At 46.7% G+C, this 27,595-nt stretch overlaps 11 protein-coding genes across 11 annotated transcripts; 6 read left to right on the forward strand and 5 right to left on the reverse strand.

Moving 5' to 3' along the window:
• Nucleotides 1–554: 554 nt before the first annotated feature.
• On the forward strand, nucleotides 555–3,972 carry I302_107839 (uncharacterized protein; the record flags this gene model as incomplete). The annotated part of the gene is made up of 12 exons (XM_065870551.1): nucleotides 555–646; nucleotides 722–829; nucleotides 977–1,035; nucleotides 1,120–1,433; nucleotides 1,495–1,571; nucleotides 1,624–1,969; nucleotides 2,022–2,168; nucleotides 2,241–2,756; nucleotides 2,810–3,196; nucleotides 3,271–3,457; nucleotides 3,570–3,707; nucleotides 3,809–3,972. 12 exons carry the CDS (start codon nucleotides 555–557, stop codon nucleotides 3,970–3,972), a joined length of 2,535 nt encoding a protein of 844 aa, XP_065726623.1.
• A 424-nt stretch (nucleotides 3,973–4,396) lies between these two features.
• On the reverse strand, nucleotides 4,397–5,373 carry I302_107840 (uncharacterized protein; the record flags this gene model as incomplete). The annotated part of the gene is made up of 7 exons (XM_019193031.1): nucleotides 4,397–4,446; nucleotides 4,515–4,525; nucleotides 4,612–4,698; nucleotides 4,839–4,918; nucleotides 5,005–5,125; nucleotides 5,238–5,251; nucleotides 5,359–5,373. The coding sequence occupies 7 exons, from the start codon at nucleotides 5,371–5,373 to the stop codon at nucleotides 4,397–4,399; spliced, it is 378 nt and encodes a 125-aa protein (XP_019044508.1).
• A 359-nt stretch (nucleotides 5,374–5,732) lies between these two features.
• On the reverse strand, nucleotides 5,733–7,102 carry I302_107841 (uncharacterized protein; the record flags this gene model as incomplete). Its single annotated transcript, XM_019193030.1, has 4 exons — nucleotides 5,733–5,992; nucleotides 6,140–6,571; nucleotides 6,714–6,755; nucleotides 6,853–7,102. 4 exons carry the CDS (start codon nucleotides 7,100–7,102, stop codon nucleotides 5,733–5,735), a joined length of 984 nt encoding a protein of 327 aa, XP_019044507.1.
• A 2,323-nt stretch (nucleotides 7,103–9,425) lies between these two features.
• On the forward strand, nucleotides 9,426–10,648 carry I302_107842 (uncharacterized protein; the record flags this gene model as incomplete). The annotated part of the gene is made up of 3 exons (XM_019193029.1): nucleotides 9,426–9,954; nucleotides 10,050–10,530; nucleotides 10,597–10,648. 3 exons carry the CDS (start codon nucleotides 9,426–9,428, stop codon nucleotides 10,646–10,648), a joined length of 1,062 nt encoding a protein of 353 aa, XP_019044506.1.
• Nucleotides 10,649–11,645: 997 nt separating this feature from the next.
• Nucleotides 11,646–12,717, forward strand: I302_107843 (uncharacterized protein; the record flags this gene model as incomplete). The annotated part of the gene is made up of 3 exons (XM_019193028.1): nucleotides 11,646–11,988; nucleotides 12,173–12,283; nucleotides 12,473–12,717. The coding sequence occupies 3 exons, from the start codon at nucleotides 11,646–11,648 to the stop codon at nucleotides 12,715–12,717; spliced, it is 699 nt and encodes a 232-aa protein (XP_019044505.1).
• A 575-nt stretch (nucleotides 12,718–13,292) lies between these two features.
• On the reverse strand, nucleotides 13,293–15,356 carry I302_107844 (uncharacterized protein; the record flags this gene model as incomplete). The annotated part of the gene is made up of 13 exons (XM_019193027.1): nucleotides 13,293–13,341; nucleotides 13,399–13,466; nucleotides 13,565–13,636; nucleotides 13,730–14,001; nucleotides 14,083–14,107; nucleotides 14,172–14,255; nucleotides 14,327–14,440; nucleotides 14,504–14,572; nucleotides 14,712–14,788; nucleotides 14,857–14,904; nucleotides 14,967–15,028; nucleotides 15,101–15,162; nucleotides 15,315–15,356. The coding sequence occupies 13 exons, from the start codon at nucleotides 15,354–15,356 to the stop codon at nucleotides 13,293–13,295; spliced, it is 1,044 nt and encodes a 347-aa protein (XP_019044504.1).
• A 641-nt stretch (nucleotides 15,357–15,997) lies between these two features.
• On the forward strand, nucleotides 15,998–16,847 carry I302_107845 (mitochondrial 54S ribosomal protein mL61; the record flags this gene model as incomplete). Its single annotated transcript, XM_019193026.1, has 3 exons — nucleotides 15,998–16,149; nucleotides 16,354–16,526; nucleotides 16,711–16,847. 3 exons carry the CDS (start codon nucleotides 15,998–16,000, stop codon nucleotides 16,845–16,847), a joined length of 462 nt encoding a protein of 153 aa, XP_019044503.1.
• Nucleotides 16,848–17,224: 377 nt separating this feature from the next.
• Nucleotides 17,225–18,012, reverse strand: I302_107846 (uncharacterized protein; the record flags this gene model as incomplete). Its single annotated transcript, XM_019193025.1, has 3 exons — nucleotides 17,225–17,582; nucleotides 17,746–17,839; nucleotides 17,958–18,012. 3 exons carry the CDS (start codon nucleotides 18,010–18,012, stop codon nucleotides 17,225–17,227), a joined length of 507 nt encoding a protein of 168 aa, XP_019044502.1.
• A 653-nt stretch (nucleotides 18,013–18,665) lies between these two features.
• I302_107847 (triose-phosphate isomerase) lies at nucleotides 18,666–20,100 on the forward strand (the record flags this gene model as incomplete). The annotated part of the gene is made up of 7 exons (XM_019193024.1): nucleotides 18,666–18,691; nucleotides 18,805–18,890; nucleotides 19,028–19,251; nucleotides 19,396–19,538; nucleotides 19,612–19,628; nucleotides 19,700–19,870; nucleotides 20,012–20,100. 7 exons carry the CDS (start codon nucleotides 18,666–18,668, stop codon nucleotides 20,098–20,100), a joined length of 756 nt encoding a protein of 251 aa, XP_019044501.1.
• Nucleotides 20,101–20,517: 417 nt separating this feature from the next.
• On the reverse strand, nucleotides 20,518–21,775 carry I302_107848 (mitochondrial 54S ribosomal protein uL22m; the record flags this gene model as incomplete). The annotated part of the gene is made up of 5 exons (XM_019193023.1): nucleotides 20,518–20,756; nucleotides 20,887–21,091; nucleotides 21,236–21,485; nucleotides 21,587–21,677; nucleotides 21,745–21,775. The coding sequence occupies 5 exons, from the start codon at nucleotides 21,773–21,775 to the stop codon at nucleotides 20,518–20,520; spliced, it is 816 nt and encodes a 271-aa protein (XP_019044500.1).
• A 468-nt stretch (nucleotides 21,776–22,243) lies between these two features.
• Nucleotides 22,244–27,480, forward strand: I302_107849 (uncharacterized protein; the record flags this gene model as incomplete). Its single annotated transcript, XM_019193022.1, has 11 exons — nucleotides 22,244–22,372; nucleotides 22,477–22,653; nucleotides 22,718–22,840; nucleotides 22,909–23,194; nucleotides 23,249–25,326; nucleotides 25,418–25,821; nucleotides 25,919–26,048; nucleotides 26,162–26,312; nucleotides 26,415–26,649; nucleotides 26,759–26,874; nucleotides 26,957–27,480. The coding sequence occupies 11 exons, from the start codon at nucleotides 22,244–22,246 to the stop codon at nucleotides 27,478–27,480; spliced, it is 4,353 nt and encodes a 1,450-aa protein (XP_019044499.1).
• Between the last annotated feature and the right edge of the window lie 115 nt (nucleotides 27,481–27,595).

Consider the following 27,595-nt stretch of genomic DNA (forward strand, 5'->3'; position numbering starts at 1 on the left):
GGGTGCGTCTTACCTATATTTCCGGGATGTGGCATTACTCCTAAGCTGTTGCTGTTGCGTGCTGATTCAATGTTATGATATGCTAGTATGCGGGGCAATATGGTAGTAGTGCGTGGTGACAGTGAGAGAGAGCATGGTGAATGAGCAAATGAGTACAGCCGGTGATCCTCTCTGATATATCAATTGTCATTCTCATAACACTTATACCAAAGTGTATACCACTTGACAAATCCCAGTGTGTACAGCTGGGATACAAGGTGCTTGTCACAAGCACTCACCCTCCTTCCCTCGACCAAGAGCTGAAAGCTAAGCTAAGCTTCACGCGTGAGTTGTAACCGTCATTGTCATTCCCATCAATCAACATGACTTCTCGTCGTGAGACATGCCCATGCCATTCAGCACGTGTATCTCATCCTTCTAGATTAAGCATCCATTCCTCGATCAGCAGTATATCTTGAGCTGACCAGCTTCATGATACATACCACAGTCTCCGGACAACTTTCCCCCGTTTCCTTAATTGGCGGAACGGTCATCACGACAATTGACGAATTGGAATGAGCACAGGTACAGGGAGAGGCGGTAATAGGGGTGGCGGAGGTGGTGGGATGAGAGGAGGAAGAGGTGGTGGGATGGACAGTTCTAGAGGGTGAGCTAAATCAGAGTTACATCACACCGCTCAAATAGGGTTGGTTCTGGTGCTGATCAGTCAATGATGAATCAGTCGAGGTGTTTGGAGAGGTGGTCCACCTCCCGGATCAATCTCCAGAGGAGCTTCCCCAGCTATGTCAAACACCCCTCCGACTGGTCCCAGACAATCTATCAATGATCAGTGAGTATCCTCTTCCTCCTCCTCATTGGACGGACGGATGAACGGATATAAAGGCAAGGGGAAGAACAGCCCTTCCTTTGTGACGTCCCGTCAGTGAAGCAGAGGGAAAGATGAGAGAAGGAACTAATGAATGGAGTGTTACGGTAGTATGAACGATATGAAGAAAATCGTACAGCAACAAGATGAGAAGGGTAGATCTGGTAAAGGTATGTCTACACTCTCATCTCTCATACCTCATCTTACATTCGTTCATCTTCCTACCGATAAGCTAATGATGGGTCGGCCTATAGGTTTCCAAACCGACACGGACATCTCAAAGTCCTCTGGACCAGTAGAAAGGGAGCTGAAACCATGGGTACCTGACGCTGCTTCTCCTCCACCAAACGGTCCTTCTACGAACGGCAGTGGAGGTGGGAAAGATCAAGATACATTCGGTACTTTGGTGACCGGCGTTCCATGGGATCAATTTGAGACCAACGAAAGGTTGTTCGGCGCAAAGACAGACTACCAGGAGGAATTGTATACTACCAAGCTGAATAAGAATGGCGCTGATTACAAGAAGAGGGAGAAGGAGGCGGATAAACTGGCTAGTGAGATTATGGGTGTAAGTTTGCTCGTCTCTTCTCCTGAGTATATGCGGAGGCAAAGCTGATAAAGGACTATAGACCGTCTCAAAGAATACTCATATCCAGGAAGAAAGAGGTCAGGCTGGTGAAGATGCTACAAAGGACGAAGAGGAAAAGTGAGCTATGTTGAAGACCAATAATCGGGCAACTAGCTTATCCACTGAACAGGTATTCCGGCGTCGTTCGTGCACCCGGTGCATACGTCCCTCCAGGTGCTCGTCGAGCTCTCGGTCAAGGCGGTGCTGGTGTTGCTCCACGGGTCTCTGCTCCCCCTGCACCAAGTGGAAGTACCGCTCCTTCGCCTGCTCCTCCAGCTCCCAAGGCCGTCTCGCCCGCTCCTGCTCAATCTTCGACTATCGCTCCTCCCCCCGGTCCCCCCCGAAGTACGAGTGAAGATCCTTCCGCTGTCACGTCTGGCGGTGATACCGCTGTCCCTGCACCTGCTAAACCTGCTGAAGCGCCTGCTGCTGCTGCCGCTATTCCTACTATCACTGCTCCTAGTGATCAAAAACCAGTGAGTCGTGCATTTATGCAACCAGTTGTCATGCTGATTGAGTGTGCAGCAGGATGGTCAACTTGGTGGTGTTGTGGACCAATGGCGTCAATTCGTTGGTACCGAACGAGAGAGGGCTGAAGCTAAGAAACAATCTCATATCAAGTCTGAAAGGGAGAAACAACTCGCGGATTTGAAGAAGTTCCATGCTAGTTTCAAGGTAAGAACAGTGTTCCTAGTTGATCGTCGTGAGGGTGTTCTTTGACTGACAACGGATTTGATGATTGTATAGGTTCCCCTTCCTATGCCTAAAGACATTTTACCGATCTTAGCTAAAGATGAGAGTAAACAAAAGGATATAGAAGCCAAAGCGGCCACGCAATTGGAAAAAGCAAGAGAAGATCGTAAAACTCAAGCTGCTACTGACGCCAAATCACCTGTCAAAACTTCTGCTCCAATGGCAATTGCTAAAACCGAACAACCAAAAGCTCTACCACCTAAAAAACCTTTCATGAAAATACCCGAAATACCACCTTTCAATCCTACCAAACGAAAATCCATTGTCCCGACTTCCAACGCCAATGCGAATGGTTCGCCTGCTCCCGCTGTACCCATCGCTGAGACTGCTGGTCAAAACATACCGGTGCAAGCCACTTCGCCCACGCCCTCGATGGCGAGTCTAGCCTCTGGTTCCCAAGCTAAACTCAACCCTAAAGCCAATACTTTCGTATTCAAGCCTAGCGCAGCGGTGTTTAAACCTGGTCAACCTTCTGGAAGTCCCGCTACTGCTCCTCGTCAAGTACCCGCGGTAAGTTTACACATCCTATCTATGTTTGCTAGGCTTACTGTTTCTTCTCATAGGCCGCTTCCTCTGTAGCATCACCAGCACCAGCACCGGCCACAGTGAAAAATCCATTCTTCAAAGATAAACTACCTGAAAAAGTCGCAGTGGACGTGAGAAATGACTTCAACCCCTGGAAACATGGGAACGGATCTGTACCTTCTGCTTCCTCCGTTGGACTACAATGGCCTTATCCAAGTAGGAAGTCGCAAATCCCTTCGTTTGGTGGTGTACCCGGTGGGGGACCTCTCCCAATGCACATGGCCGGAGTTGGCGGTCCAGGATCATCGGTATTTGAAGATGAGAATGGTGGTGCCGGTGGGACTGGATCACCTTCACCTCATCCTGCGCCTCCTATTGTTGGGGGTATGCAGCCTTATCCCGGATATGGATATAGGTTTAATCAGGTTAGTTTGGTCCCTGCCTTCCCCTCAACATATAGAAGGTCAGAACCAAGCTGATATTGTGTAATTTGGTGTAGCCCGGTATACCACCTCAATTCGCTGGACAGATGAACAGCCCGATGTTCTCACCTGGTGGACCACAGTTCGCACCTCTCCCCGGTCAGCAGCAACAACCCCATCATCAGATGATACCACCCGGTGCTGGGCCGGGGCCCGGACCTCAACCTAATGGAATGCCAATGTACTTCCAATCTGGAATGCCTCGTGAGTTTTCGTCTTTTCTACGTCCTGCTTAACATAACGGGTCATCCGATCGATCGTAACAGGACTGAACTCATCATGTCGACGAGCTTTGAGCTGATTGTCGTATTCGCAGAAAACCCTCAATTCATACCTCCTCAACACATGCAATTCAACCCCCACACTCCTCAACGGCACGGACCAGGTCCAGGTGGTCCACCACAGGGGTATTATCCCCATCCTGGCGTATCAACACCTCATCAAACGCCTCAGCGTGGGTTCATTTCTCCTCTTGTCCTCTATCCCTGACTCGCTTTATATGTTACGTCGAAAGAGTCAAGCTGACATGATGATATGATGGTATACATTATATAGTAGTCCAACATAACTTATCTCCATTCCCTCAACACCAATCTCAATTCCACCCTCACTCGCCTATGCAGGTCAACCAGGCTCCCCCACAGGCACAGGGTCCGCCGTCGAACGGGAATCACGGTGGGCCGGGACAGCCTCCTGGATCTGCCGGAGGAGGGAATTGAGAGTGGGAGGGGAAATAGGGATGGAAAGGTATTGTAGCTTTTGCGATGTGGAGACAGGATGTAGAGTGCAGAATGCATTGGGGATGCTTAATGGATTAGCGGGGTTTGTGGTTGCACAGTAAGGCAGAAGATGACAATTTTTGTTGCCCATCAATCGTGAACGCAGCTTGAAATGTCCAATTATGATGTTAAGGTAATAAGTGTATCATTTGCGATCTATACAGTACGTAGAACCCCACAGATGGGAACGATCAAGTCAAAAATGATCTTTCGATCGAATACATCGTGGAGGCAGGTAGACATCGTATATACAGAAAAGATGAGAATATCCTTGCTTGATGCGTACGAGTAAGAAGGAACGATGGTCATACGAGTTGAACGGTATTATACTGATTTAGATAAGATATGAGATGGAGCTGGAAAATTAGAATAACATGTCGCAGCACATCTCCTCGGCACAACAACAACAGAGGGCTATGTGGTGAGGTTATGTGGGTTAGCATATTTCTGATCTCAGACATGAATGAGGGAAGAGGACATACCACCGGCGAGACTGATCATTTACAAATTCAATTCAATTCGTCAGCCAACTCGGACTTAGTACCGTTTGTTTCTATTTGAAAGAAAGCAAGAACTCACCATGCACAACAGCCTGTACCTGCTCCACCACCGGACTTTTGGGGTTGTTGTTGGACGTAGACTGGTTGAGGTCCTGGTTGAGGGTAGCTGCGAACACGAGTGTGAGGTGAGTATACGGTTGGGTATTGGTATATCGGATTGGGTGGGTTGATGAGGAAAACTTACTATTCTATTTATAGTGTCGGTGCGACCGGGAGAAGAACGATCAGATCAGGTCAGATCAGCACGATAACAATGATGGAGGTGATGATGGAGCATGGTGAAGATGTGATGGGAAGAACGCACGACCAGGTTGTTGGTAGGATTGCTACATTAACGCAAGACAGGCAAGATTAGTACCTTCTGTCTCACGCACTCGATGTAAACGAGGATAGTTTGGACTGATAAACTCACCTGAGGAGGTGGTGGGTAATATCCCCCACCTTGTTGTTGTCCGTATCCACCCTGGGGTCCTCCATAACCGCCTTGCTGCGGGTATCCCCCTCCGTACTGGGGTTGACCGTATTGTTGTTGTCTGAGTTCATGTCAGCTTGAGTCATGAGGAAAAAGGAGGGATTCTGTTCCTTCCTTTCGATGTGCCATGAAGGTGATGGTGAATGTGGATGATGAGATGGGAAGGGACATACTGGTTTCCGTAGTACTATGATTAATCGATATGAAATATCAGTATTCAGTATTTTGTGGATAGCTTTCTGATGATCGGCGCCAAGAGAAGGAAAGGATGGGAAGGAACGAGGTCACACTCACATCCTTAGCAGACATATTGATTGACTGTATTTGTTGTAAGATATGGAAAGTAGATAGTTTAGTATACTTGTATACAGTCTGCAAGATATAAGTGGTTATGAGAATGTGAAGATATGATATCAAAATCGATTGTTGTTGTTAGTTACGCTGTTGCCCAGCCTCACTCTCATGTCTATTTGCGTAGTAACCTGCACTCAATTACATGTGTTTCCCATGTTGTATGTGGTTACCATTCAGGGTAAAAATGAAAATAACCCAGTCTCACACATAGCCGAAAAAGATGACGATCGATCAGTGGCACACGGGTAGATTAGAATTACTGTTACTGTAACTGATATACACGATGCATATTCATATAGAGCTATCTACCAATGTTAAGCATCATCGTACTCATCCCCTTCCCTCTTCTTATTCTTCTTGTCCTTCTTTTTCTTATGTGCTTTTTCCGATGCCCCTTCCCCTCCTCGCGCAGCATCGTAATCCTCCCATTTCCTCCTTGCTCTCCTATTGTAAGATGGACAGAACTGCAGGCACTTGCACCCCCATATGCTCAAATCGGATTTACGGCGGATGGAACCTCGCGAGAGTTCAATGTAGGTCAGGAAGAATAGGAAGATGTAGGATAGGTGGAGTACTGTGTTTGAGAGAGTGATCAGCATCTGCGCACAAGGAATTCAGGTACATAGCAAATTTATGAAAGTCTTTCATCCCATCCCTCACCAGGAGAAAAGGAGGAGAGGAGTGGAGTGGTACAGCCCATTGACGAGGGAAGCAAACTCACGAATGACACCCGTACCAAACCCACTTCCCCCCGTGATACTAAAAACCTTAATAGTAGCATCGAGCGCCACCCCAAGCATCGTCCAACTCAGAAAGAACAAAAAAATCCTACTAGTCCGAAATGCGAATCTCTTAAAAGGGTTCTTGATAGATCTCCAGAACCTCCGCGTTCTACCACCATCATCCTTCGTATCGGGCTTCTGATCCCGATCGTTAGGGTTTGATGGAAGGTGGCTGGAGAAGTATCTGACGATGATAAACAGGAGAGTGTAGGTCATGAGCCAGAAGGATGCTAGGGCTGCTAGACCGGTGGTGAGGTAGAAGTTTGATAGGTCGGATGTTGATGCCCCCCCAGCGTCAGCAGAGGAGGAAGAGGGGGCTCGTTTTTCTTGGGAGGAGATGAGGGATGCGGGGGAGGACGAGGATGAGGTGTCTGAGTGTGAGGATGAGGACGAGGAGGAAGATGATTGGGCTATATACAGTACAACGTTGGACCAGGTAAACAACTCGTGGGCTTTGTCATGTAGCGGTGTACTGGTATGAGGCTATTTTTGAGTGAAATGAGGGATACTCACCAGTAGCCATCCACGCATCGCAGCTCGACGCCGTACATTTCCCTATAAACCCCCAACAATCAGCCTAAGCCTCATTGACATCCGATATGTCGTACGAGCATGAATGAGAATGAGAAAGATATCGATCTGATCAACTCACTCAGCACTCCAATATAATCGCCCCCAGATGTGAAAATCGCCGTCAACCCCCCACTGGGAGCTACGAAACACACCAACAGCAACATCAACCATACCACGAATGATAGTACCAGAGTCAATACGGGAGGATGATAGTTGAAGTAATCTGATGGTCTGTTGGGCGATCTCTCGTCCGCCGTACCAGGACGAGATCGACCGCGAGGAGCGGGGTCACCAAGTTCGATCTCTTCAAAGTTTTGCCGTTGTTCCATTTTGGCTGTGGTTGTGGGTGTTTAGGTAATGGTATAGGTGAAGGGATTATTGCATGTGTTGAGGTCAATTAACGTTGTTTTTGGTTGACAGATGGTTTTGCTTTGCGTGGAAGTGGAACTGAGTGGACGGGATGACCTCTGGAGGGATCACAAGGTTTAGTTGTAGGGAATGGTGGATTGTTAGAGTACGGATATAGCTTATTTTACTTTTTGTCAAATTATACGATTTGTTAGGTACTTATCTTGTCGGGTTAGCTATAAGCTTTTTTCGGAGACGAGAGGTTAGGATGACGACTGAAATCCTCGAGAGCGAAGATGTTCAGTGTTATAAGTGGTACTTCTCACTAGGCTTTACACGCAAACCACCTTGCATGCACCTTGCATGACGCTGTTTCGAAACCTGCCACACATACCAAACCAGGATAGCGGGTAAAGGATCGTCTGACCAGTTACGCGTTAGAGCTTTTCCATACGATTGGGTATAAGTCAAAGGAAGGAGAGGGGATGAAAGGAGAGTTGAGGATAGAGGAATATACCTTCATCTGTGTACTGGACGTAGCACATGTGGTAGTTGATATCGCCATTCGTCGGTGGTAGTGCGGCCCAGTCAACAAATACAAGTCGCAATTGAACTCCTCCCAAGCATTAACGCGATACTTGGGCGTTAGAATCTGGGTAGAGCTGACATTGAGCGAACGGAAGAGCAACTACACACACATCCTCTCTCTTTGTATATATAACGTAGAATCCAGCTATGCATCTCGACCTCGCATGAACGTTGATACATTTACTTTTGAGCTCCTCAATCACACTTTCAACGTATCATCGGATTTGCCATACCTCGGATCAAACGGAACTCCGTCTTTGTAAATATCGTCGGAGTAATCACCCACCGATTGGTATATTTTCAGGGTTTAAGAGTTTTCATTGGCTGGACGAGGGTTGGTTGGCGGTAAGAACCGGGACACACTCTGAATGGTTACATAGGAGGCGCGGTGGTTGATCGACCGGTGAGTGCGGGCCGTGATACCCTTTGAGAAGTAGCTTCTATGACGATGCGCACTACCATACAGAACGGATCAAGTAAATAAACCTACCGTAAGGTGCAGGTGAGTGCAAGCGGACTACAACACTACTAGCTGTTGAAAAAAAGTCTGGATCTCGTCGATGAATGGATGTTTGATGGTTGCTGTGCTGTGCTGTTCCATCCATCCATTCTTTCATTCATCTGCATCTGTCTTTGTATTTACGTATTTACAACTCTGTCGATACGGATCCTTCCTTTGAGTTCTTCGTTCACATCGGAATACATCGCATCCCCCAATCTTACACTACACAACCAACCCACAACAACCCCACTGTATCTCCACTTTCCACTTTACTCCTCCCCCGCATTCCACCGGACCACCATCCATCCCACCGGATTCCGACTTTTCACGAAAGACCATCCACAACGGGGTTATACATAGATAACCTAGTGCACAGCAGCGAACAAAGGTCGATAACATTCATACATCCATCTACGCTCGACATCATACATACATATACAGAAGAAACAGCTTTCGACGTGCATCGACAAATCGTGATCAAACTGAACTGCAATAACGTTATCATATCCTGCTAGCTCGATCAACAGGTGAGTTGAGTCTACACGATCTTCTCTGGTTTACATGCATCGGAACAAATATCTCACATCACGCTAGCCTTAGCTTGGCTGTGTTGATTTGAGCTTTGATCCGAGCGAGCGTGCGTGCTGGATCTAGACTTTTGACTTTTGATCATCATGTCGCTGTTGTGGTATAAACGCCCGATCCATCATCTGCCCACGACTTTTACATATTGCCTATAATTGTATATGTATATAAACAACACTTTGCTGATGCACTTCTTCACCTTTCTTACAGATAGATAACCCACAGTGTAACATCCCCTCACACGACAATCAATAGATCAGATCATATCAATCGACAAACATCAATTATCAAAGGAAGCAAATGTACCTTGTACCGGTTATCTCGCCCATCATCATATCCTACTAGAACTGGTCTTGTGACTATTGGCCTTCTCAAAAAGAAACACACATCTCACACTGCGAAACCTTTGTCAATCTTACATCGTATTCAACCTCATTACGTTGGAGCATCATCATACATATTCCATCCAAATCAGAAAGAAGACACCAACTTGGATCGTATATTTTGATTTACGTATATCCCATTAGACTCAGTGACGTCTATCCCAATCTTCCATTTCAATCACGTATACAGCAGAAGACCATCTCTTCATTCTTACCAACACACACATACACACACAACCCAACGAAATGATCATGACATCTTCACCCATCCTCACACCCTCCTGTCGATCCATCGCTCATACACCTTCACCATCCTCCTCGCCCAAACTCAGACCAGTACCCTCAACAATGGTCAAACCCACTTCCTCTAACTCTGCACCCCAACAAATCCCCTCTCCCCTCCCTACCTCAGGCAGCGGCATCTCATCGACCTCGTTGCCCACCCGCTCATATGTTCGAGGACCGCAAGCACGACCTTACAATGCTGCTCCGAAGAACCCCAAACCTGTCGATGGAGATACCAAGCGATTCGCCGAACTAGTCGCGTCGATGGTATCTCAACGGGAGAACGAAAAGAGGAAGACAGAGTTGATCGAGATGGTAGAGAATGTCAATTTGTCTTCGTCGGCTGAAGAGAACAGAATGGGGGTGACGAATAGGTTGAACGTCCCCAAGAGGAATAAGAGCGTGGCTATGGGGATGGTGGGCAGTTGGGAGGTCGAGAGGGCAGAGTTGATTGTGGATATTCCTGTGTGGAGTCCTGGTTGTTTCCAAGGTGAGCGAGCGCACCTCATCAATCCCTCCTTCTTTTCTCTCACTCCCCAGCAGGGTATCATAAATCGCACAGACAGATGCTGATTGTGTGCTCAGACCTATCAACCCTCCACGCCCTCCGAGATACCACCCTCTCCCACACTCATTCTCTCCTAAGTCACCTACTCAACGCCCACAACACCCCAGCCACGTACCGATTATTGGCCAGATCATGCGTCCAACCGAACCACCAACACCGTTCTTCCCACCACCACGGATGGGGTTGTATCAGGCTCACACCATCCATCACCTCCCCCATTTCCGCGCCATTGGAGCTCAAACCCTCAGTAAGAAGGGCAAGTCTGGTCCATACCCATTCTACGCCCAACACACATACTCACAGACATCACTCTCCGTCGAGACACGAGAAGGCGGTTGTCGAGTCGGACGAAGAGGATGAAGAGTTCGACGTAAAGTTGAAAGAAGGTTATAGTCGATCTAGTATCTCCACGAGCGACGATGAGAGCGAGAATGAGGAGGAGGAAAGTGCCGATGTGGTTGTTGGGCGGGAGATCGAGCGAAGGGGCGGGAAAGAGGGGTAAGCGTCATTTCTCTCTCAATACATGAAGAGATTGATTAGCTGATGTTTTGATGGTTTATGTAGAATGGCATTCTTGATGACGCTGTTTGGTCAACCCGCTTTGATCTTGACATAAAGATTGACAGCACTTCAGTCCATATCGAATCTTACCTTACAAGTCCCTATCGCCATCGTACTACATCCAACACTTGTACACACACTTCTTTAGTGTCACTCAACAATCGCTCACCTGTATCAGTGCAGTGGGAGATCGCTCAGAATGTTGTAAAGACGTTTTTCGTAACTCACCAATCATACTTCATACTTCATATCGCATTTTTTTTTGTTCATTCACTTTTCATGTACTGTTACTGTATTGTTTGGGGTGATTTCTTGATCGAGCCATAAAAAACAAAAGTACATAGTTATACTCTTCTGATTCTCTATATTCATCCGATTGTGATTCATATTCATCCGACTTTGTAATTCATATTCATCCGGATCCGATCATCCCGTTATACTTCCATTTATTGCTCCATTTTGGCCACCAGTCATCTCATCGCGCATTTTCTTTTCTTTTTTGGATGCTTTTGTAAGAATCGAATTGATGTAGTGAGTAAAGAATTGGATATGCATATTTCATCGTCATTAGCAATGCAGAACCCTCGTCTCTTATCAACAGGATAATCTAATCCGGGTGCGAGCACAGATTGCAATCTGTTATCTAACCAACGATCTTAGTCTAGTGGTGCTGTAAATGTGGCACTGATCTACGAGAGCCATGGTGTTCCCCCTCAATCGGCATGCGGCGTTGTAAGTGGTGTGAAGGAGATCCTTTGTCCATGTCATCCTGAGAAAAGGGAACAAAGGGGTGAGCAGGCAAGATGCGTGTCCGCGTGACGATGGATAGACGTAAGTTACATCCGTAATCTCCAAACATCCTGACTCAACACGCTATATCTCTTGAGGGGAAACGACGACAAGGACACAGACACTGTATATGACGATCCTATTGACTTGTACGTGATCTTCCAACCGTTGTATCGTATGCTTGCTTGGCATTGAAGCATTCCCTTTTCGATTGATCGTCTGGTCCGTGCTCGTCCTGGAGAGACACGCATCAAGAAAGTAAAATGATCATTCCACTCGTACCGAGATCGGGCTCAACCCCTCGGAACCGAATACGAATGGGCCGAAGTAAGCGAATCGACATAAGGCAGGAGGTAGTTCCCATACAGCCCACGAGAGAGGTAACGACGCGTACGGGTACCAGTACGAGGGAGAGAGAAGGAGAAGATGGAGGTAGGCAGACGACCAGGACAGGTTTAGTGGCGGTGGCCGAAGGGACCACCTCTCAAGGTCTGAGGACATCTATAAATACGGAGCGGCAGAGTACTTTGAAGGACATAGTGGGTATCACCCCTGCAGCTCAGGCAGGAGGTAGCTCGTCCTCGTTTTCTGCTCAATCTACTATCTGTGAGTACTTATGCCCGTGCTATGTTTTTGTTTCTTTCCTTCTTCAGGTGTCTGATTCTCCCTTGAGACGACTCTTGGATTTATATCCATGTGGGGGTGGAACAAGCCTGGAGAGCTGATTGTGATGCAACCCGACTCAATTCAAAGAAAGAAAAAATGGCTAATGATTCACGAACCTCATCAGATGTCAACTCCTTTCCACCCAATTTCCCGGTAGACACCCCCGAACCCATCCGCTCTCATGGGGGAAGTAGGGGATACCTATTCCTAGAAAACCAACAGGTCCTAGATAGTAGTCAGTGTCTTCTCCTCTCCGGATCCGGATCTGATCTACCGTGCCTCCATCTCTCAACCCATTGTGTCGTGAAGTGTACATCATTGAGGCCGTACGGTCCATCTCAATCTCTCTCCCTCCCCCTTCCTAGCGTCCAATCATAAATACATCGAGCCGAAGTGACCAAAACCTTGTTCAACTGAATCGCAGTGTTGATCTTCTTCGTAATCTTCGGCACATCCCTCCTCCTAACCATCACATGCATCAAGTGCAACTCCCTCTTCACATCGGACCGGAGGGGTAAAGTGGATAACGTAATTATGGAAGACATGAAATGGGCTGAAGGGAGGGAAGTAGTTGAGCGACGGATTATATGGGAGACTGAGTCGATTAGGTCTAAGAAAGGCGGGAGACGGAGTGCGCTGGGTTTGGGGAGTAGTGGGTTGAGGAAGTAGGTTTTCTGGATTGGTATTTATGCCGGTCATGCTTTTGCAATGTCTATACTGTAGATACTGTTCGTCAGTAATCCTGTGGTACTTTGTTTGTGAAGGTTGTCGTCAGCCATAATTACAGAACACTAGATAGCAGATTGATTTTAGTCGTTTCTTCTTAGAATCATATTATTTCCATCAACTCACCCCTCGTTAGACCTCGGTCGTGTTAGTATCATAAACTGCAAATAGCCCGCCTGATCATCAGCGACTTCGCAGTACTCTATAAATTCATAATGTATTTCGATTGTGTGTATATTTTGATTCTTCGAGATATATGAGATGTCTAATACTCAAGAAAGGTATCAGATTCGAGCAAAAGTATAAAGCATATGTTTTAATGATCCAAAAAATGATAATTTCCATCTATCGTCTTCACTCGTCAGCTCATCCCCACGTCAGGGCTCTCATCTCTATCCATTCCCATCCTCATTGTCTAATTCCAAAGTCCTCTCCCGTTTCTCGACTCCCCGTTTCACCTATCTTCTAGATTCCCGCTCTCCCTTCTCTCGTTCGATCTCACCGACACGACCTCTCGCTTATTTACCACCGGTAGTTTTAAAGATGATCAAACCACCAAGGGAGATACTGGGAACCATCATTTCGTCAGCTCACAATTTTCATTCAAGCGCAGGTTATACTCACGAATAACCGAATACCTGGATAGCAGCGATGGGAGAACCGAAAGCAATGACTGAACCGGTAATGAGGAGCTGCGAAGACATTCTCATTTAGCATAAGGCAAGTGGGTTGAAAGTTATATCAGGATGATCAGGGAGAAGATGGTATAATACGGAACATTCACACTCACAATATCCTTGAGTACACCAGCGAGAGTAAGGATAAGACCTGATCCAACGGAGATGAGGAACACAGCGGCGACCTATTCCAATCCAGAATTAGCATCTCTCTCCTACCCTGACATTCACATTAGGCACCGATGACTGAAAGAGGGAAGAGCCAAACCCAAACCCACGTTAAGAGCAAAAGCCACACCAGCGTTAGTGAAAAGCACCAAAAGTCCAACCCTGTGAAGCGCATAGAAAGGTTCCAACCCTTCAAAGAAGGGGATCAAGACCGCGTTGATGACTGCGCATACTGGGGCGTAGTAATGCAATGAAACGATTGGGTCCATCTTCATACCGTGTAGGAGGATTTGAATCATGACGAGTCGGGAGGCTTCAAAGGCGATGGCGGCACATTGGCAGATGAAGCCGAACATCTCGAAGTGGACTTCTCCGTATGCGGCTGAGAACGATAGGAGATATCAGCTAACCGTTTTCCTCGTTACGATGTAAGGCGTCAGTGATGAGAGTGGAGGGAACGTACCGAGAGCACATCCAGTTGAAATCATCTGATAGTGTCGACCGACCGACAGTGAGCACCGCTGTCAGGTATACAGAGGAAGTGGGACTCACAAGAACAATAGCCATCAATCTCTTGTTAGGTTCTTGGATCTTGAAAGCGAACGAGATGAGCAAGATGGCAACAGGGACGAAGGCCTGTTACGACAGACATGTCGATATCAGCTGAATTGCACTTCACGAGGGATGCAAAGGAGTACCCAACTAACCTTTAACATTTGAATGAACGACACACTCAAAGAGAGATAAGCGTAGTTTGACAAGATCAAACTTCCAGAGAACAAAGCTCCAATGGGAAGGATGGATCTGACCCATCTGTCTCGCTAGGTATAAAATCAGAACCATTAGCTTCATTCTGCTTCGAAACGGAGGAAGGACAAACTAACGGTCATGTCGATATCCTTGGCACCGTCTACTAAAGTGGTAGTTCGTTGTAAGATTCTGGTAGAGATGGCCTAGTGGTCCATAAGCATCATTAGCTCAAGACTGTCTTGTAGTGAAAAGTACGGCTGAAGCTCTTGCATGATCGAGGTGTAGAGAGTCTTCTCGTGAAGTCCACCTCGGCTCCAAATCTACTGTTAAGTGAAGACTCACAGAGAAGATCAAGTGCCAAGTAGTCAAGAACACGGGGTAAGGGAAGTTGAGACCATCGAATCTGTCGAAGATGTATTCTGTAGAGTTTCCGCATGATCAGGTCGTTCCCTATTCACACCCAGATTTCGCGGATGGATGAGCTCACTGTTGTACAAGATGACAGAAATGGAGCATGCCATCCAGATAGGGATGACTACGATAATAACTCATATCAGCATACCACTCTTCCAGGTATAGGAGTAAGATTGGACCCACTGATGATAGCCGGGATGGTGATCTTCTTAGCTTGGTTTGAAGGTGCTCTAGGTTCAGAGATCCTACGTATGGTACATGTGATCAGCCTTGACTCTACTGCGGGCTACGGTATCAGAGTAGATAGATATACTCACTTCACTTCGACGTGTTCACCATGGGTTAGATCCCTCTCTACGTCTGATGCTCTGGGCATTGACTGTGTAGTTAGGATTGGATCGTTAGCGTAAGTTCCTCATCCCCACAAGATGATAGTGAAGGGATCCACCTCCATCGTGGTACTGAGATCTGAGCAGTGCAGCTCTTCGTGAAGGGGAGGGAGAGGTAGCATGAGATTGGGCTTAAACTCACAGTGAGAGGAATGGAAGCTTCGACATCTTTATTTTGACTCATTTTGATGAGATATCTGTTCTAGCTTGACGTGTATGTGTGGGATGTAGGCAGTGGGACGACGGAGCTGAGAAAGGAGAGTGGGTGGTGGGTGTTGGTCAGTGGAGTAGCAAGGCAACTCGAGCTGGTGAGGTGAGGTGCTGTGTTATGCTATTTGGATGGGGGGGGGTGATTACCAAATAGATAAATAGATAAATGATAGTAGATAAGGAGGATGAGGATGTGATGATTTTATTTTTGAAAAGGACAGACACCACCACACGAACAGGGGGAAGCGAGTAACGCGTTACTACTACTACTGCTGTTACTGCTATTTACGGTGGGATTCAGGGTAAACTATCATTGAGTTTCTTCACTGTTAACTCTTGACACGTTGTTACACCACGGGTGCACATACATACAGTCACTGCGGTATCACCAACCGTTTTTCAATGCCACATCATGCCCTCAACGGGAGTATATCTATCACCCATCCATCCTCCTTGGGTCGTAGAGATGTATGCATCAGCTGAGCTAAAAGATAATTTCGAGATTTCATCGGATTATCAGCATACGAACCATTAGTCTTATCTCTTGCTCGTACGAACAACCCAAGACCTCGATACTCAGACACAGCAGCGATACGAACCGAGCGATTCATCACCATGTCATCCGCCGCATCAACCTCACTACGTCGCTTACCTCTCAGAGAAGCTGTCCAAACACTTCGACATGGCACGGATAACCTGGTACTATCGAATGACGTTAAGAGTGTGACATTGAGGTTCGTAGCTAAGAATTCAGAGGCTGGGCCTAGGTGAGTAATATCTCTTGAATTAACAAGAGAATCCTCTGCGCTCTTCATCGTAAGACCATGGAGGATAAGGTATCATCCCAACGAACACACCCATCATCATGAGAAGATGGTATGATCGCCTGTCTTTCTCACGAACCACCAACATCCTATCCATCTATGTTACATGCCGTTACTCAATGCTGATTATTCGAGTTCATAAACCAGACAATTCATCCGAACCCACCTCCCCCGCCTATCATACTCCAACCCACAACTGTCCATAAACGTCCACCGTATACCCGACCCACGAGCCAAACATAGGAATCCAAATTCACCGGATAAAGGGGCGGTATGGGAGGGTGGGGTGATGCCCAAGCCTGAGATGAGGGTCGATTTTGGTGGGTCATATCTTTCTCTATTGAAAAATATGGAATTATTCGGGAGTTCAAGTCTAGGGAGATCGGGAGAATCAATATCTCTAGGATGGAGATAGAATACCAATAGATCATATATGGAGAGGCCATTTGACCGGATGGACAAAGAAGGACATTCATACGCTGACATCTGAGCATGCTTTAATAGACGGTACACCCTCCCAGACACTCCCGTTATCACATCTAGATGGCGATAAGATCTTAGCCCAGTTGATATCTGTTGCAGGGGAGGAGAGATTGAAATCGTTAGAGGGACCTGGTAGTTTACCTGATCAGAAGATATAAATGATCAACGTGTATGTATAGTATATTATATTCCTGATCTGCTTGATCAATCAACAACCCTTCTACCGATACATTCACAAGGGTAGTTCGCCATCAAGTGAGCAATTACCCCTACCTCGTAGTCACTGGATACGGTGCCAGACTTGCTTTGACGAGATATAGTACGAGCATACGGAATTGACATATATATAATATACATGGTCATACATGAGATGTTGTCGTCATCGTAATAATGTACAAATCATTCAGCTTCTATTTTCTTGATGTTCCCTTGACTCTTCACTCTTCTTGAACGATAAACTCCCGCTCCTTTACTCCTTTCTTCCACGTTCTGAACTACTTCTAACTCATTCCCCACTGATCTCTCATCCTCCCCACTAATAATCATCCTCATCCTCCTCATAATCATCAAATATCCCTCTCCCACCCTCCCCCGACCCTCCTCCGCCCTCGAAATCCCTCTTCCAAGTCCCAATATTAGGCAAACTATTAGGGTTCGGCGCGGGAGCACTCAATGCTTCCTGTTGTCCATACCCATGTTGATGCTGCTGTTGATCTTTCTTACTTCGTTTTTTGACTCCGCTTGCTCCTCCTGCTGGATCATTTGGATTGGAAGCAGAGACTTTACGTTGTTTCGAGGGACCCGCTTTGGGCTCCGCGATGACTGGGTCGGGGATTGTTTCGACCAGGTCACGGAGGAAGTCGAATGTTGGGTTGGAGTTTATCATGTGTTTTCTGCAGCGGATCTATGGCGTTAGCGACTATTCATTCGGCTTCTGCTTTTCCGATGTAAGAGATACAGAGAAAAGAAGGAAGCCAGGGGAAAAAGGAAGATTAAACGGGGGAAGTATCTGCTTCATCTTATATCGGATATGCTAAGAAGACCACTGCCACTCACAAATGATAAGCCGTCATCTTCTTGGACCCCCTCGATCTAGTCTCTTTACAAGTCTCGTCGATGAGCTGCTGCATGAAGCATTCGAGTGATTTGGCTGCACCGTGGAGTAATGGACAGATCAGAGATCAGTTACTTCCGGTGGCTCACGCTCCATCTACAGCTGACCAGTTATAGTACTCCTCCTTGATGATGGGATACACTCGCCCACTCACAAATCATCACTGGCGTCGCTGAAGCGAGTTTACCCACTTCCTCATCTAATTGCATTATACGTTTTATACGGGCCTAAATGTATGCTCAGGATTAGTAAGCTGATTCCATATGGTAGAACTATAGTCGAAGCTTACGACTGGGAACTACGACGAAAGGATTCAGTCAGCACTTCGTTTGCATTTCTCAGGTGAAGAGCAATGCGGAGGATGAGGAAGGAAGATGGGGTATGGGCGTACTTACACGACTCTGTTTCGATTTCTTCGATCTGAGAGGGGGCATCTTGGTTCTTGTATGTCCTATTATCAGGTTTGAGAGGTGTACGAATGAATGAGGTTGATGAATGATGGAACAAAGCAGAATCAACAATATAATGTGAGTGATCTACGCGAACATCATGAACATGACCGGCTTATACCTCAACTTGTCAACAGTGATGAGCAATGATGCCACATTCGGTAATTATCGGGTTTTGAGGAATTGTCTGATGGAGACCCCACATTCCACCTGTGTTAATACCGCTACCGCTTCGGTTAGATCTAGTACTCTACAGTATCGTCATACAAAGTAGAATATTGGGTCAACCGGAATTATCTCACATCATATATCATCCATCCTTCTCTTGCTTTCTTCTCTCTTCTTGATATATACGCATCATACGCAAACTCACTTCTATCCTACGTAACACACAGATACACACAACAAGCAAAATGGTAGCTAGGAAATTCTTTGTTGGGTGAGTCACCATCTCCCTTCTCATCACGGCTATGGAAAAGTGAGAAGTGAGGAAAGCGAGTTGAAGGAAGAATGACGGGAATCATAGCTGATATATCCCCCACCCAATCACAGAGGAAACTTCAAGATGAACGGTTCCCTCAAAGAGGTCGAGACAATCGTTCAAAGAATCAACGATGCCAAATTCGATGGATCTGCTGGTATGTTCAGTTCCGTCCATATCATTCCTTCCTTTGTATACTATGATCAAGCAACATCCCCATATCACCTATCTCGTTCTCTCATACATCCTCATCCCCACATACAACTCAGCTGACTCTCATCTTATGAAACGCAGAACTCGTCGTAGCCCCCCCAGCCTTGTACCTCCTCAAAATCCAAGGCGAGCTCAACCCCCCAGCGCAAGTATCCGCCCAAAACTCGTACACCGAGAAATCAGGTGCTTTCACCGGTGAGATCTCGCCTAACCAGCTCAAGGACGCCAATGTCCATTGGGTCATTCTCGGTCATTCGGAGAGGAGAAGTCTGTTCGGGGATACCGATAAGTTGGTGGCTGATAAGGTGGGTCTACACCTGTCTGGGAATCTAAAAGTGTTATATGATATCTCATCGGAGGATCTATGATTTCCATTCGTTCCTCTTCAATTCGTGACTCTTCCCCACTCTGAGCTTGTGTCGACATGCTAACTCAAAACACTCGTACAGACCAAAGCCGCCGTTGGAGCTGGTCTCAGCGTTATCGCCTGTATCGGTGAATCCCTCGAGGAAAGAGAATCAGGAAAGACCCAAGCTGTCGTTGAGAGACAACTCGAGGCTATTGCCAATGAAATCTCCGAATCCGACTGGAAGTGAGTTGACTCTGTGTATCTATCCTCTTATATCTCTCACTTGACTGACTTGGGAACCCACTCGTTATTGTAGGAACATCGTCATTGCCTGTAAGCTTCCACCTCCTGCGACTTCGCCCAGGTCTTAACACAGCTGACACGACTATTCTTGTGACCTACAGACGAACCAGTCTGGGCCATCGGTACCGGTAAAGTAGCCACCAAGGAACAAGCCCAAGAGACCCACGAGCAAATTCGACAATGGCTCGCCAAGAAGGTTTCTCAATCTACCGCTGATGAGACTAGAATCATCTACGGTGGTAGTGTGAATGGAAAGAATTGTACCGATCTCTGTGAGTCCAGTCAACTCGATAGTCTCCTCACATACAGATCCCCATACTCCAGGGTACCCCTAAAATGGATTGATTAGCTTTACGTCTACCCACGAACGTAGCGACAAGGTCAGCTAATAACGTCATTTTTGATGCTCGCAGCTAACGCTCCTGATATCGATGGGTTCCTTGTCGGTGGTGCTTCGCTCAAACCTGAGTTTATCGATATTGTTAACAGTCAAAAGGCCTAAGCGGAAGTGGGAAGTGGACAAGGTGGAAGAAGCAATTGAAAGAAAGAGAAATATAGTATATACAGTTTATACGGTGCATTATGCAGGATGATGTCAATGAAAGGTTCTGCTGCCATAGGCAAGATACTGTTTGCGAGTGTCTGGGCTTACGCTCGAAGCAGAGATTTGAATGGTTAAGTTAAGTCAACTACCTCTCATAGTCAGCCTCGTGTGGGACCGTACAATGATAGCGAGCGAACGTCAATTTGATTATGCAGCTTTGAAGGTCAGGTCAAAGGATTCACAGTGATCTGGGGCAATGGTATCGCTTCGAATATGAACACGCCATACTGAGTAAAGTGCAACCTGAAATACTGTTCGTCACTGATTGAATTGCAGCGTCATATGTCCAATGCATTACTAATGCAAACCAACTCTCTACCAAGTCCACCCACTAACCACCTTCCCTCTAATCTTCCCATCCTCCCTAACGACCCCGGCGCTCCTAACCTTCCTCAAATCCTTGACGAAACGGTCTTGCAACTTCTCCTCGTGGGTTTTTCCTTCTCTGAGAAGGACGTGGATCTTGGAAGACGGATGATGCTTGATACCGTATTTACCTCGACCTTTGATATCTAGTCGGGCGATTTTGGGTCCTTTGGATACCCATGTTTCGGCTGGGTGGGTGGGTGGGGTAAGATTAGCTCTGCGAAATTATACGAGATAGAAAGAAACCGATGATCTAGAGCCAATTGGACAAGACGGTCGTAAAATCTGAACCAGCCTAGAGGAAACACAACAACTCACCAACAACCAACTTGCTCCTATCCAAACCTTTATCCACCGCATGATCCCTCGATAATGCCAAAGTAGATTTGATCCATGATGAAGCTCTTTTCTCGGAGAACTGCATTTGTACGATGGCCTCGTCGATGGGCAGGTCCGATATTTGACGAGAGAGGTCGTTGAGCTTTCGATGGGAGATCTTGTGAAGGGCTGAAGAGTATTTGTGCTACGTTGTTGAAAAACCGTTAGCTTCCAGTTAATCGGATTCTATCGATCCAACCCTTTCCCTTATTCAGATGGTCCTCTTGTTCTCTCACATCTACGCCTGCATCTGAATTTGATAAAATGGAAATGGAAATGCAAAACTAACCTCAGTCCAAGGTACATCCCCCCTCTTCCTCCTCTTCTTCCCCGGCCCATCCTCCTCTTTATCCCTCGAATACTCATCAAACAAACCGCCAGTCGATGACTCCTCGTTGGTAGCTGCCGTACCATTTGCTTCAACCATCTTGACCGATCCACCTTGTTCTTCAGCTTTGACCTCTTCCTTTGGCTGATCTTCACCTGCCCAACGGGGGAGTTTGGGGAGGTATCGATCCCATCCTGAGAGGTTGAATGCGCTGTGGTTCAAAAAGTAAAAAGTCAGAATCAGCTATATGTCTTTTCTCAACGTGGTAGTAGAATTCGTGTATGTGAGCCCACAGAGAGAGGGAATACATACGTTCTGACCTGGTTCTGGTACGGTGAAGTGACTTTCAGAGAGGGGTTGAGCGGTCGGAGAGAAGATGGGCCAGCTATTGAAGTCTGGGCGACTAAATGGAGAAAATCAAGTATCAGCCTTATCACTTCGCCAAGCCGACATGCGTAAGATAAGCTCACCTGTGAATATCGATCTTAGTGGTCGAGCCATGATGCCTTGTCTTGGGATGATTGATGATACTCTACTCAGGCAATGCACACAGAAATGCAGATGTGATGATGATGTTTTTGAGATGCAAGATGAATGTCGAAAAGTGACTTTTGATTTCGGAAAGAGAAGTCTCAGCGCATTGGAGGCGAAAATAATTCCACGTCATGATCTGTCCACGTGGCTCGTTGTATGGGGCTGATAACTGATATATCTAACAAGAAGTTGCAAGATGGATCATGACGCGAATATAAATCAATTTGATGTATTCCGCAACTTCACTGTATGAAACATCTAGACAGCATAGATAGCGTAGACGAAGACCGCCTGGGAGCAGAACAGGAAGTTGTAACAGGTCACAGCGAGATAGCAGTCAAATGATCTCATTTCAACAATAACAGCAACCTGTAACCCTCCCCACTCACCCGCCGCACGAGTGATCCCCCTCCTGGGCAGCTACTCCCGACCAAGATGCCCTCCGCCATCTCCGCACTCGACTCTGGCAATCCAGATAACGAGGATGATTCTCGTAAAGCGTCCAAGCTCGCCGCGAGGGCAGCGAGGTTCAACAAGGTCTTACCGGGCAACAGGTACAAGCAGGTCAGTCGTCTATCTCTTCAACGACCCCTACACGATTCACTGTCACTCAGGATTTCAAAGGAGGAGAGAAAGAGAAAGCTGACTATAGGAGGCATGACTTATAGCTCGAAGAGATGCGTATAAAAGAACGAAAAGCATTCGAGCAACAGGGATTGATCAAAGTGGGAAAGACCGAATTGGGAGATGCGGTAGATATGCGTGGAACATGCGAACAGATGTGTTCAGAGTACGAAAGGGAATTTAGGGAATACACGAGGGAGGTGCATCCTTTTGAGAAGATGGTCCGTTGGTCTTTCTTTCACCTTCCAACCCATTGGCAACTCCTGACTATAGACGATCATATAGGGCTCTGAAGGAAGGATGGATCCTTCCAAAGCTGTAGCTGCGTATTCCCGTTCAGATGCAGGTGCGGGACATGGTGATTCCGCTATCTTACCTTCGGATCTGAGAACTCCTGGTACCCTCGTTGTAAGTCTGGTGTCCCTTCAGCTGTGTGAAGATCAAAGGCAAAACTCGAGCTGAATGAGCCTTCGCAGCGAACATTGGATTACCTGTTCTCAGTGATCATGCCTTCACTCCCTCCTTCCCCTTCATCGTCTCTTGCAACACCGCGAAAAGCTTTAGGATACTCCGCAGGTTTCATAAGAGATAGGACAAGAGCGATTAGAAAAGAGTTTGCAATGCAGAGTAGCTGGGGACATCAAGAGGCTATAGCGAGTTTCGAGAGAATCGCCAGATGGCATATATTGTGTTTGCGGGAACTGCAAGAAGAAAGTGGGACCAACGTGGATATGCATATCGATTCTGCGGAGCTCAACCGATGTAAGCTGGTCCTTCAAAACAGAAGGAAGTCTCGCTGACGGGATTTATACACAGGTTTCACAAGTTTGCGACAACACTATAATGACCGACGGGAAGAACTGGGTGTCGAAGCGCCCTGCCCGAACGAAGCTGAATTTACAGCATACATGTTGATATACGACCTCAACTCTAAATCTGTTTCCATCCCTTTCTCCGAACTTCCCTCCGTCATAATAGATAATCCATTAGTGAAAATGGCATGGGAGATCCGCCGAGCCGCTCAGCGAAACTTTGATACTCAGAAAGAAGGGTCCAAACATAATGCCGAACTAGGAATGAATATGATTTCAAGATTCGTCAAATTACTTAAACAACCCAAGTTACCGTTCTTATTAGCATGTCTCGTGGAAATTAGATTAAGGGAAATGAGGAGAAGTGCTATTCGTGCTTTGAGAAGACCTTACCCCGCTCTGAAGAGCGATCCGATAAGGGTGAATGAAATGGGTGAAGTGATAGAGAGGAAGATGATCTTGTTGGAAACGCTGAATAAGATATTAGGGTGCGAGGAACAGGAACAAGAGGATTCAGCATGGGACGATGTTGACTTTACCCATAATCAACATACGAACCAGGAATCAATAGACATCTCGAGAAAGTTCGGATTCGAGATCTACGAAGATGAGGATGGACCTTTAGGAGCGCTGATCAACTTAGGTTCACCCTACGACGACAATAAAGATGCGCCATTCACGAAAAGGTGGAAGTTGATTACAGAGAAAAGAGGGAATGCGAGTTATGTGGATATAGTCAATGGTCAAGCGGGTGTTCAGATTGATGGGGTTTTCAACACTCAACCCACGCAGCCAATACCGACAGCGAACAACATATTCACAGCTCCCAAATCTGCCCCTACATCGACCACATCTGCATTCTCCTTCCAGCCTAAACCATCCACTTCGACATCGGCATTCTCCTTCAAACCCGCCCCTACACCCGCCCCTGCCCCTTCTCCACCGGCGGCGTCCCTCCCAGAACCAGCGGCCACCAGTAATAAACCGTTCTTCAGGCCGCTGTGTCCACCTCCAGACCATCCCGACGTGTTAGCTGTGAAGAACAAGGGACTCATACCCGGACATCCACCAATATTAGCTGGTCCTGTCAAGGGTATATTTGCTGAGCCCTATCCATATACCGAATCGGATATACGTGACGCCTTCAACCGGCCAAACGCCTTCACCATGGGCGCCTCGCAAAATCCAGCTACACAACCTCAAGATGCCCCCGAACCCAGCTCAAAGAAGAAGAGATCAGCAGAAGATGATGCTGCTCCACCAACCAAGGCACCTCTCTTCACCACTTCGGGGTTCTTCTCTGCTCCCACACCTATCCCTTCAAGCTCATCTCCAGCTGGTCCATCCACCTTACCCTCCTTACCACCGGTCAAAGCCTCTTCCCCAACCTTACCGCCGTTCAGTATCCCCAAACCCCTCTCTCCAGTCAAGACGTCCCCACTCACAGCATCCACTTCATCGCCCGCGCGACAAAGAAAACGAACAGCTTCCTCCGTCCTTTCCTCATCGGTCGCCAAACTCTCTTCTAGCGTATTGCGCAAATCCCTGGCGGATATCCACAAAGAACGAGAAGAGCGTGTCAGTGCCATACCAGATGTGTGTGGTCTACTGGTCGACGAGGTGATCCAATCGATGATTGAAGATTACCTATCAAGCGATCTGACGCGATACGTGAAACAACGAAAGGCCGCAGAAGAATATCAACGACGAAAAGTCATGAGATCCCAGGCGATCTTACATTGGTCTCAAGGGATATTCCAACAACTCATGGATGAGGAGACTCGGCGAATTTTGAGAGACGGGGTGTTGCAAGAGTTGAAACGACGGTGTCTCACTAGACGAGCTATAAGATTCTGGAATAGCTGGGCCAAGAGCCAGAGGAAGAATAGGGAAGAATCGGAGAAGAAACGTTTGGATATGTTCAAGTACCTTAACAATATGGGATTGAGCAGGTCTACCTCTCATTTACCAGTATATACCGATCGGAGCGAGGTGTCAACTCCGTTGAGTGATATTGATATGAGTCTGGAGATGGAGGTGGAGAGGATGGATAGTTTGCAAATAGATATTGAGATAAATCATGTAAGTCCCTCCTTTCTCAATCTCGTTCTCGCTTTCACTGTCATACCCGGAGAATGGTTGAGCTGACTCTAATTTGGAATACGGTATATAGGCAGAAAGGACCAAAGATAATTTTTTCTCCCCCTCAACATTCTTAAATGCCATTACGAAGCATATCGGCCCATTCCTATGGTCACAGGCTACTTCCAATTCGACCTTCCTCCCCGCTTTCCACACTATCATTTCCATCCCTTCCTCTACCTCTTCTTCCGAAGGCGAAGAGGAATTTGGCAATCCCCCAGAAAGGGAGGTTCAAGATTGGTTGAATAGGAAATTCCTGCCTCCCAACAAATCACGTAACATTGACGGGGAGGAGTCGGAGAGTTATGTGGTGAATAGGGTGATGTATGAGAGTAAGATCCTGGAGAGTGGGAAGAACTTGCCTAGGTGGTGTTCTATCGGGTTGTATGTTTTTGAAGTTCCCCTTAAGTCGGATGATGAAGTGAAGAATTCTCAGTGAGTTTTAGCTTTCTCTTTGGTTAAATATCAAAAGATGCGGCAATGAGACGGGAGAGAAAGGAGGAAAGCTGACAGTATTGTTGTGATGGAATAGGAACATAGCGGACTGTCAAGATAGGATAGGAGTATTGGTGAAGGGATTACAATCTGTTACCAATCGATATACACCTTCTTTGCTGGTTTTGACTTGGGATGAAGAGAGTATCGAGGAGTTGGGTGAGAGGGTGAGTACATTACTTATCACAAGTCACTATCATCTCGATACCCTGCTTCTGCTTCTCGCACATGGCATGGATACAAGGTTGTGGGAGATTAGCTAATGTGTGATGTCGCATAGCTGCAAGTATCCGAAGAACTCGATATGTTCCCCAGGAAAGCTTTGGTATCTCTACATTACTCGGACGACCTAGATGAGAGATTCACGAAAGCACTGGAAGTTGCCATTCCAGACTTGCCAATCAAGGAGCAGTTCGTAGTCAAGTTGAATGGTATGTCCTCTTTATATTCCTGATCATCTCGCCCGTTGCAAACCCTATTGCGTTTCATTCATTTGATTAAAACTGAAAATGCTGATGTTGATGACGCTATAGACATCATATCGACCCTCTACCCAACATGGCAACGATACCTTGACGTATCCTCCCTTCAACTTACGCAACGACCAAAAGAGATCAATCTGGCTTCTGACATTTTCACTCACGGAGTTGAATTGATCAATTCGATTCCTGAGATGATTAGGGGGATGCTCAAACCGATGGATCTAGAGGATGAGGAGAAGTGGAGGCCTATCATTTTACCGCACTTCAACGATGAGAAGGACGATCTGTGAGCTATTTCTCCCTTCAACTCATTCATGAACTTCCGCTTTTGAAGGAGTCAACAGATATAGCAGAATGAAGGGATGATTTGCTAACTTGGAATGAAATGTGTATAGTCCCTTCGAACTCGTCGATAGGATCTCGGAGTATTTCGAACACGACTTACTAAAGGGTATAGACGATTTGGATCTTTTGGTCACTCCGTTAAGACAGGCTGCATTCTACGGACAGCGTGAGTTCTCTTTACTTTCGTCTTTCTGCACGCAGTTGCTTCCCGGTAGTAGTGCATTGGATTGACGTAATCTACGTTGCAGCCCTCCCAATCATCCCGATCCTCCAATCACTCTCATACCTCGTTTTAGGCGAGTTGCGGGATACGTCCATGGAAGCACGACTGTTCCCCGATGAGAAGGGTCAGTACGGGGGTGTGGAAGAGTACAAGAGGGTATATATAAAGAGATTGAGCGGGGCTTTTGAGAAGAGGATGAATGGGTTTGTAGAGGGGATCTTACCGTCACTTGTTGAAGACCATCCACAATTACAACCACAACCACAATCACAACACGATGAAGCCAGTATATATCCATCGCCTGGTAGACTAAACAACATATCGCCTACTAGATCAGTCAATGGGAATGGCAATGGCACAAACAAGAAAAGGAATAGACCTGAAGATCAAGATACCGAAAACATCTCGCCCACTAAGGAAAGAGGAGGAAAGGCCAGAAGGGAGAAGGGGAGTAAAGTCAAGAAGAACGCTAGATTGTTAAAAGCACTGAAGGATGTTGAGGTGACTTTGGCTCTTAGTCAATTGGATGAGTTGGAGATGGGTAATTGAGATGTATAGGGAATGTCATGTTGTAGCTTATACGATGCATGTAATGTCAATTATATTATACTGATTCAAGTCGATGCTTGACACTCATTACTCGGTACTCCGATACTCACTACTC

The sequence above is a fragment of the Kwoniella bestiolae genome, chromosome 6 (genome assembly GCF_000512585.2).
Source record: "Kwoniella bestiolae CBS 10118 chromosome 6, complete sequence".
In the NCBI taxonomy this organism is placed as follows: Eukaryota; Fungi; Basidiomycota; class Tremellomycetes; order Tremellales; family Cryptococcaceae; genus Kwoniella; species Kwoniella bestiolae.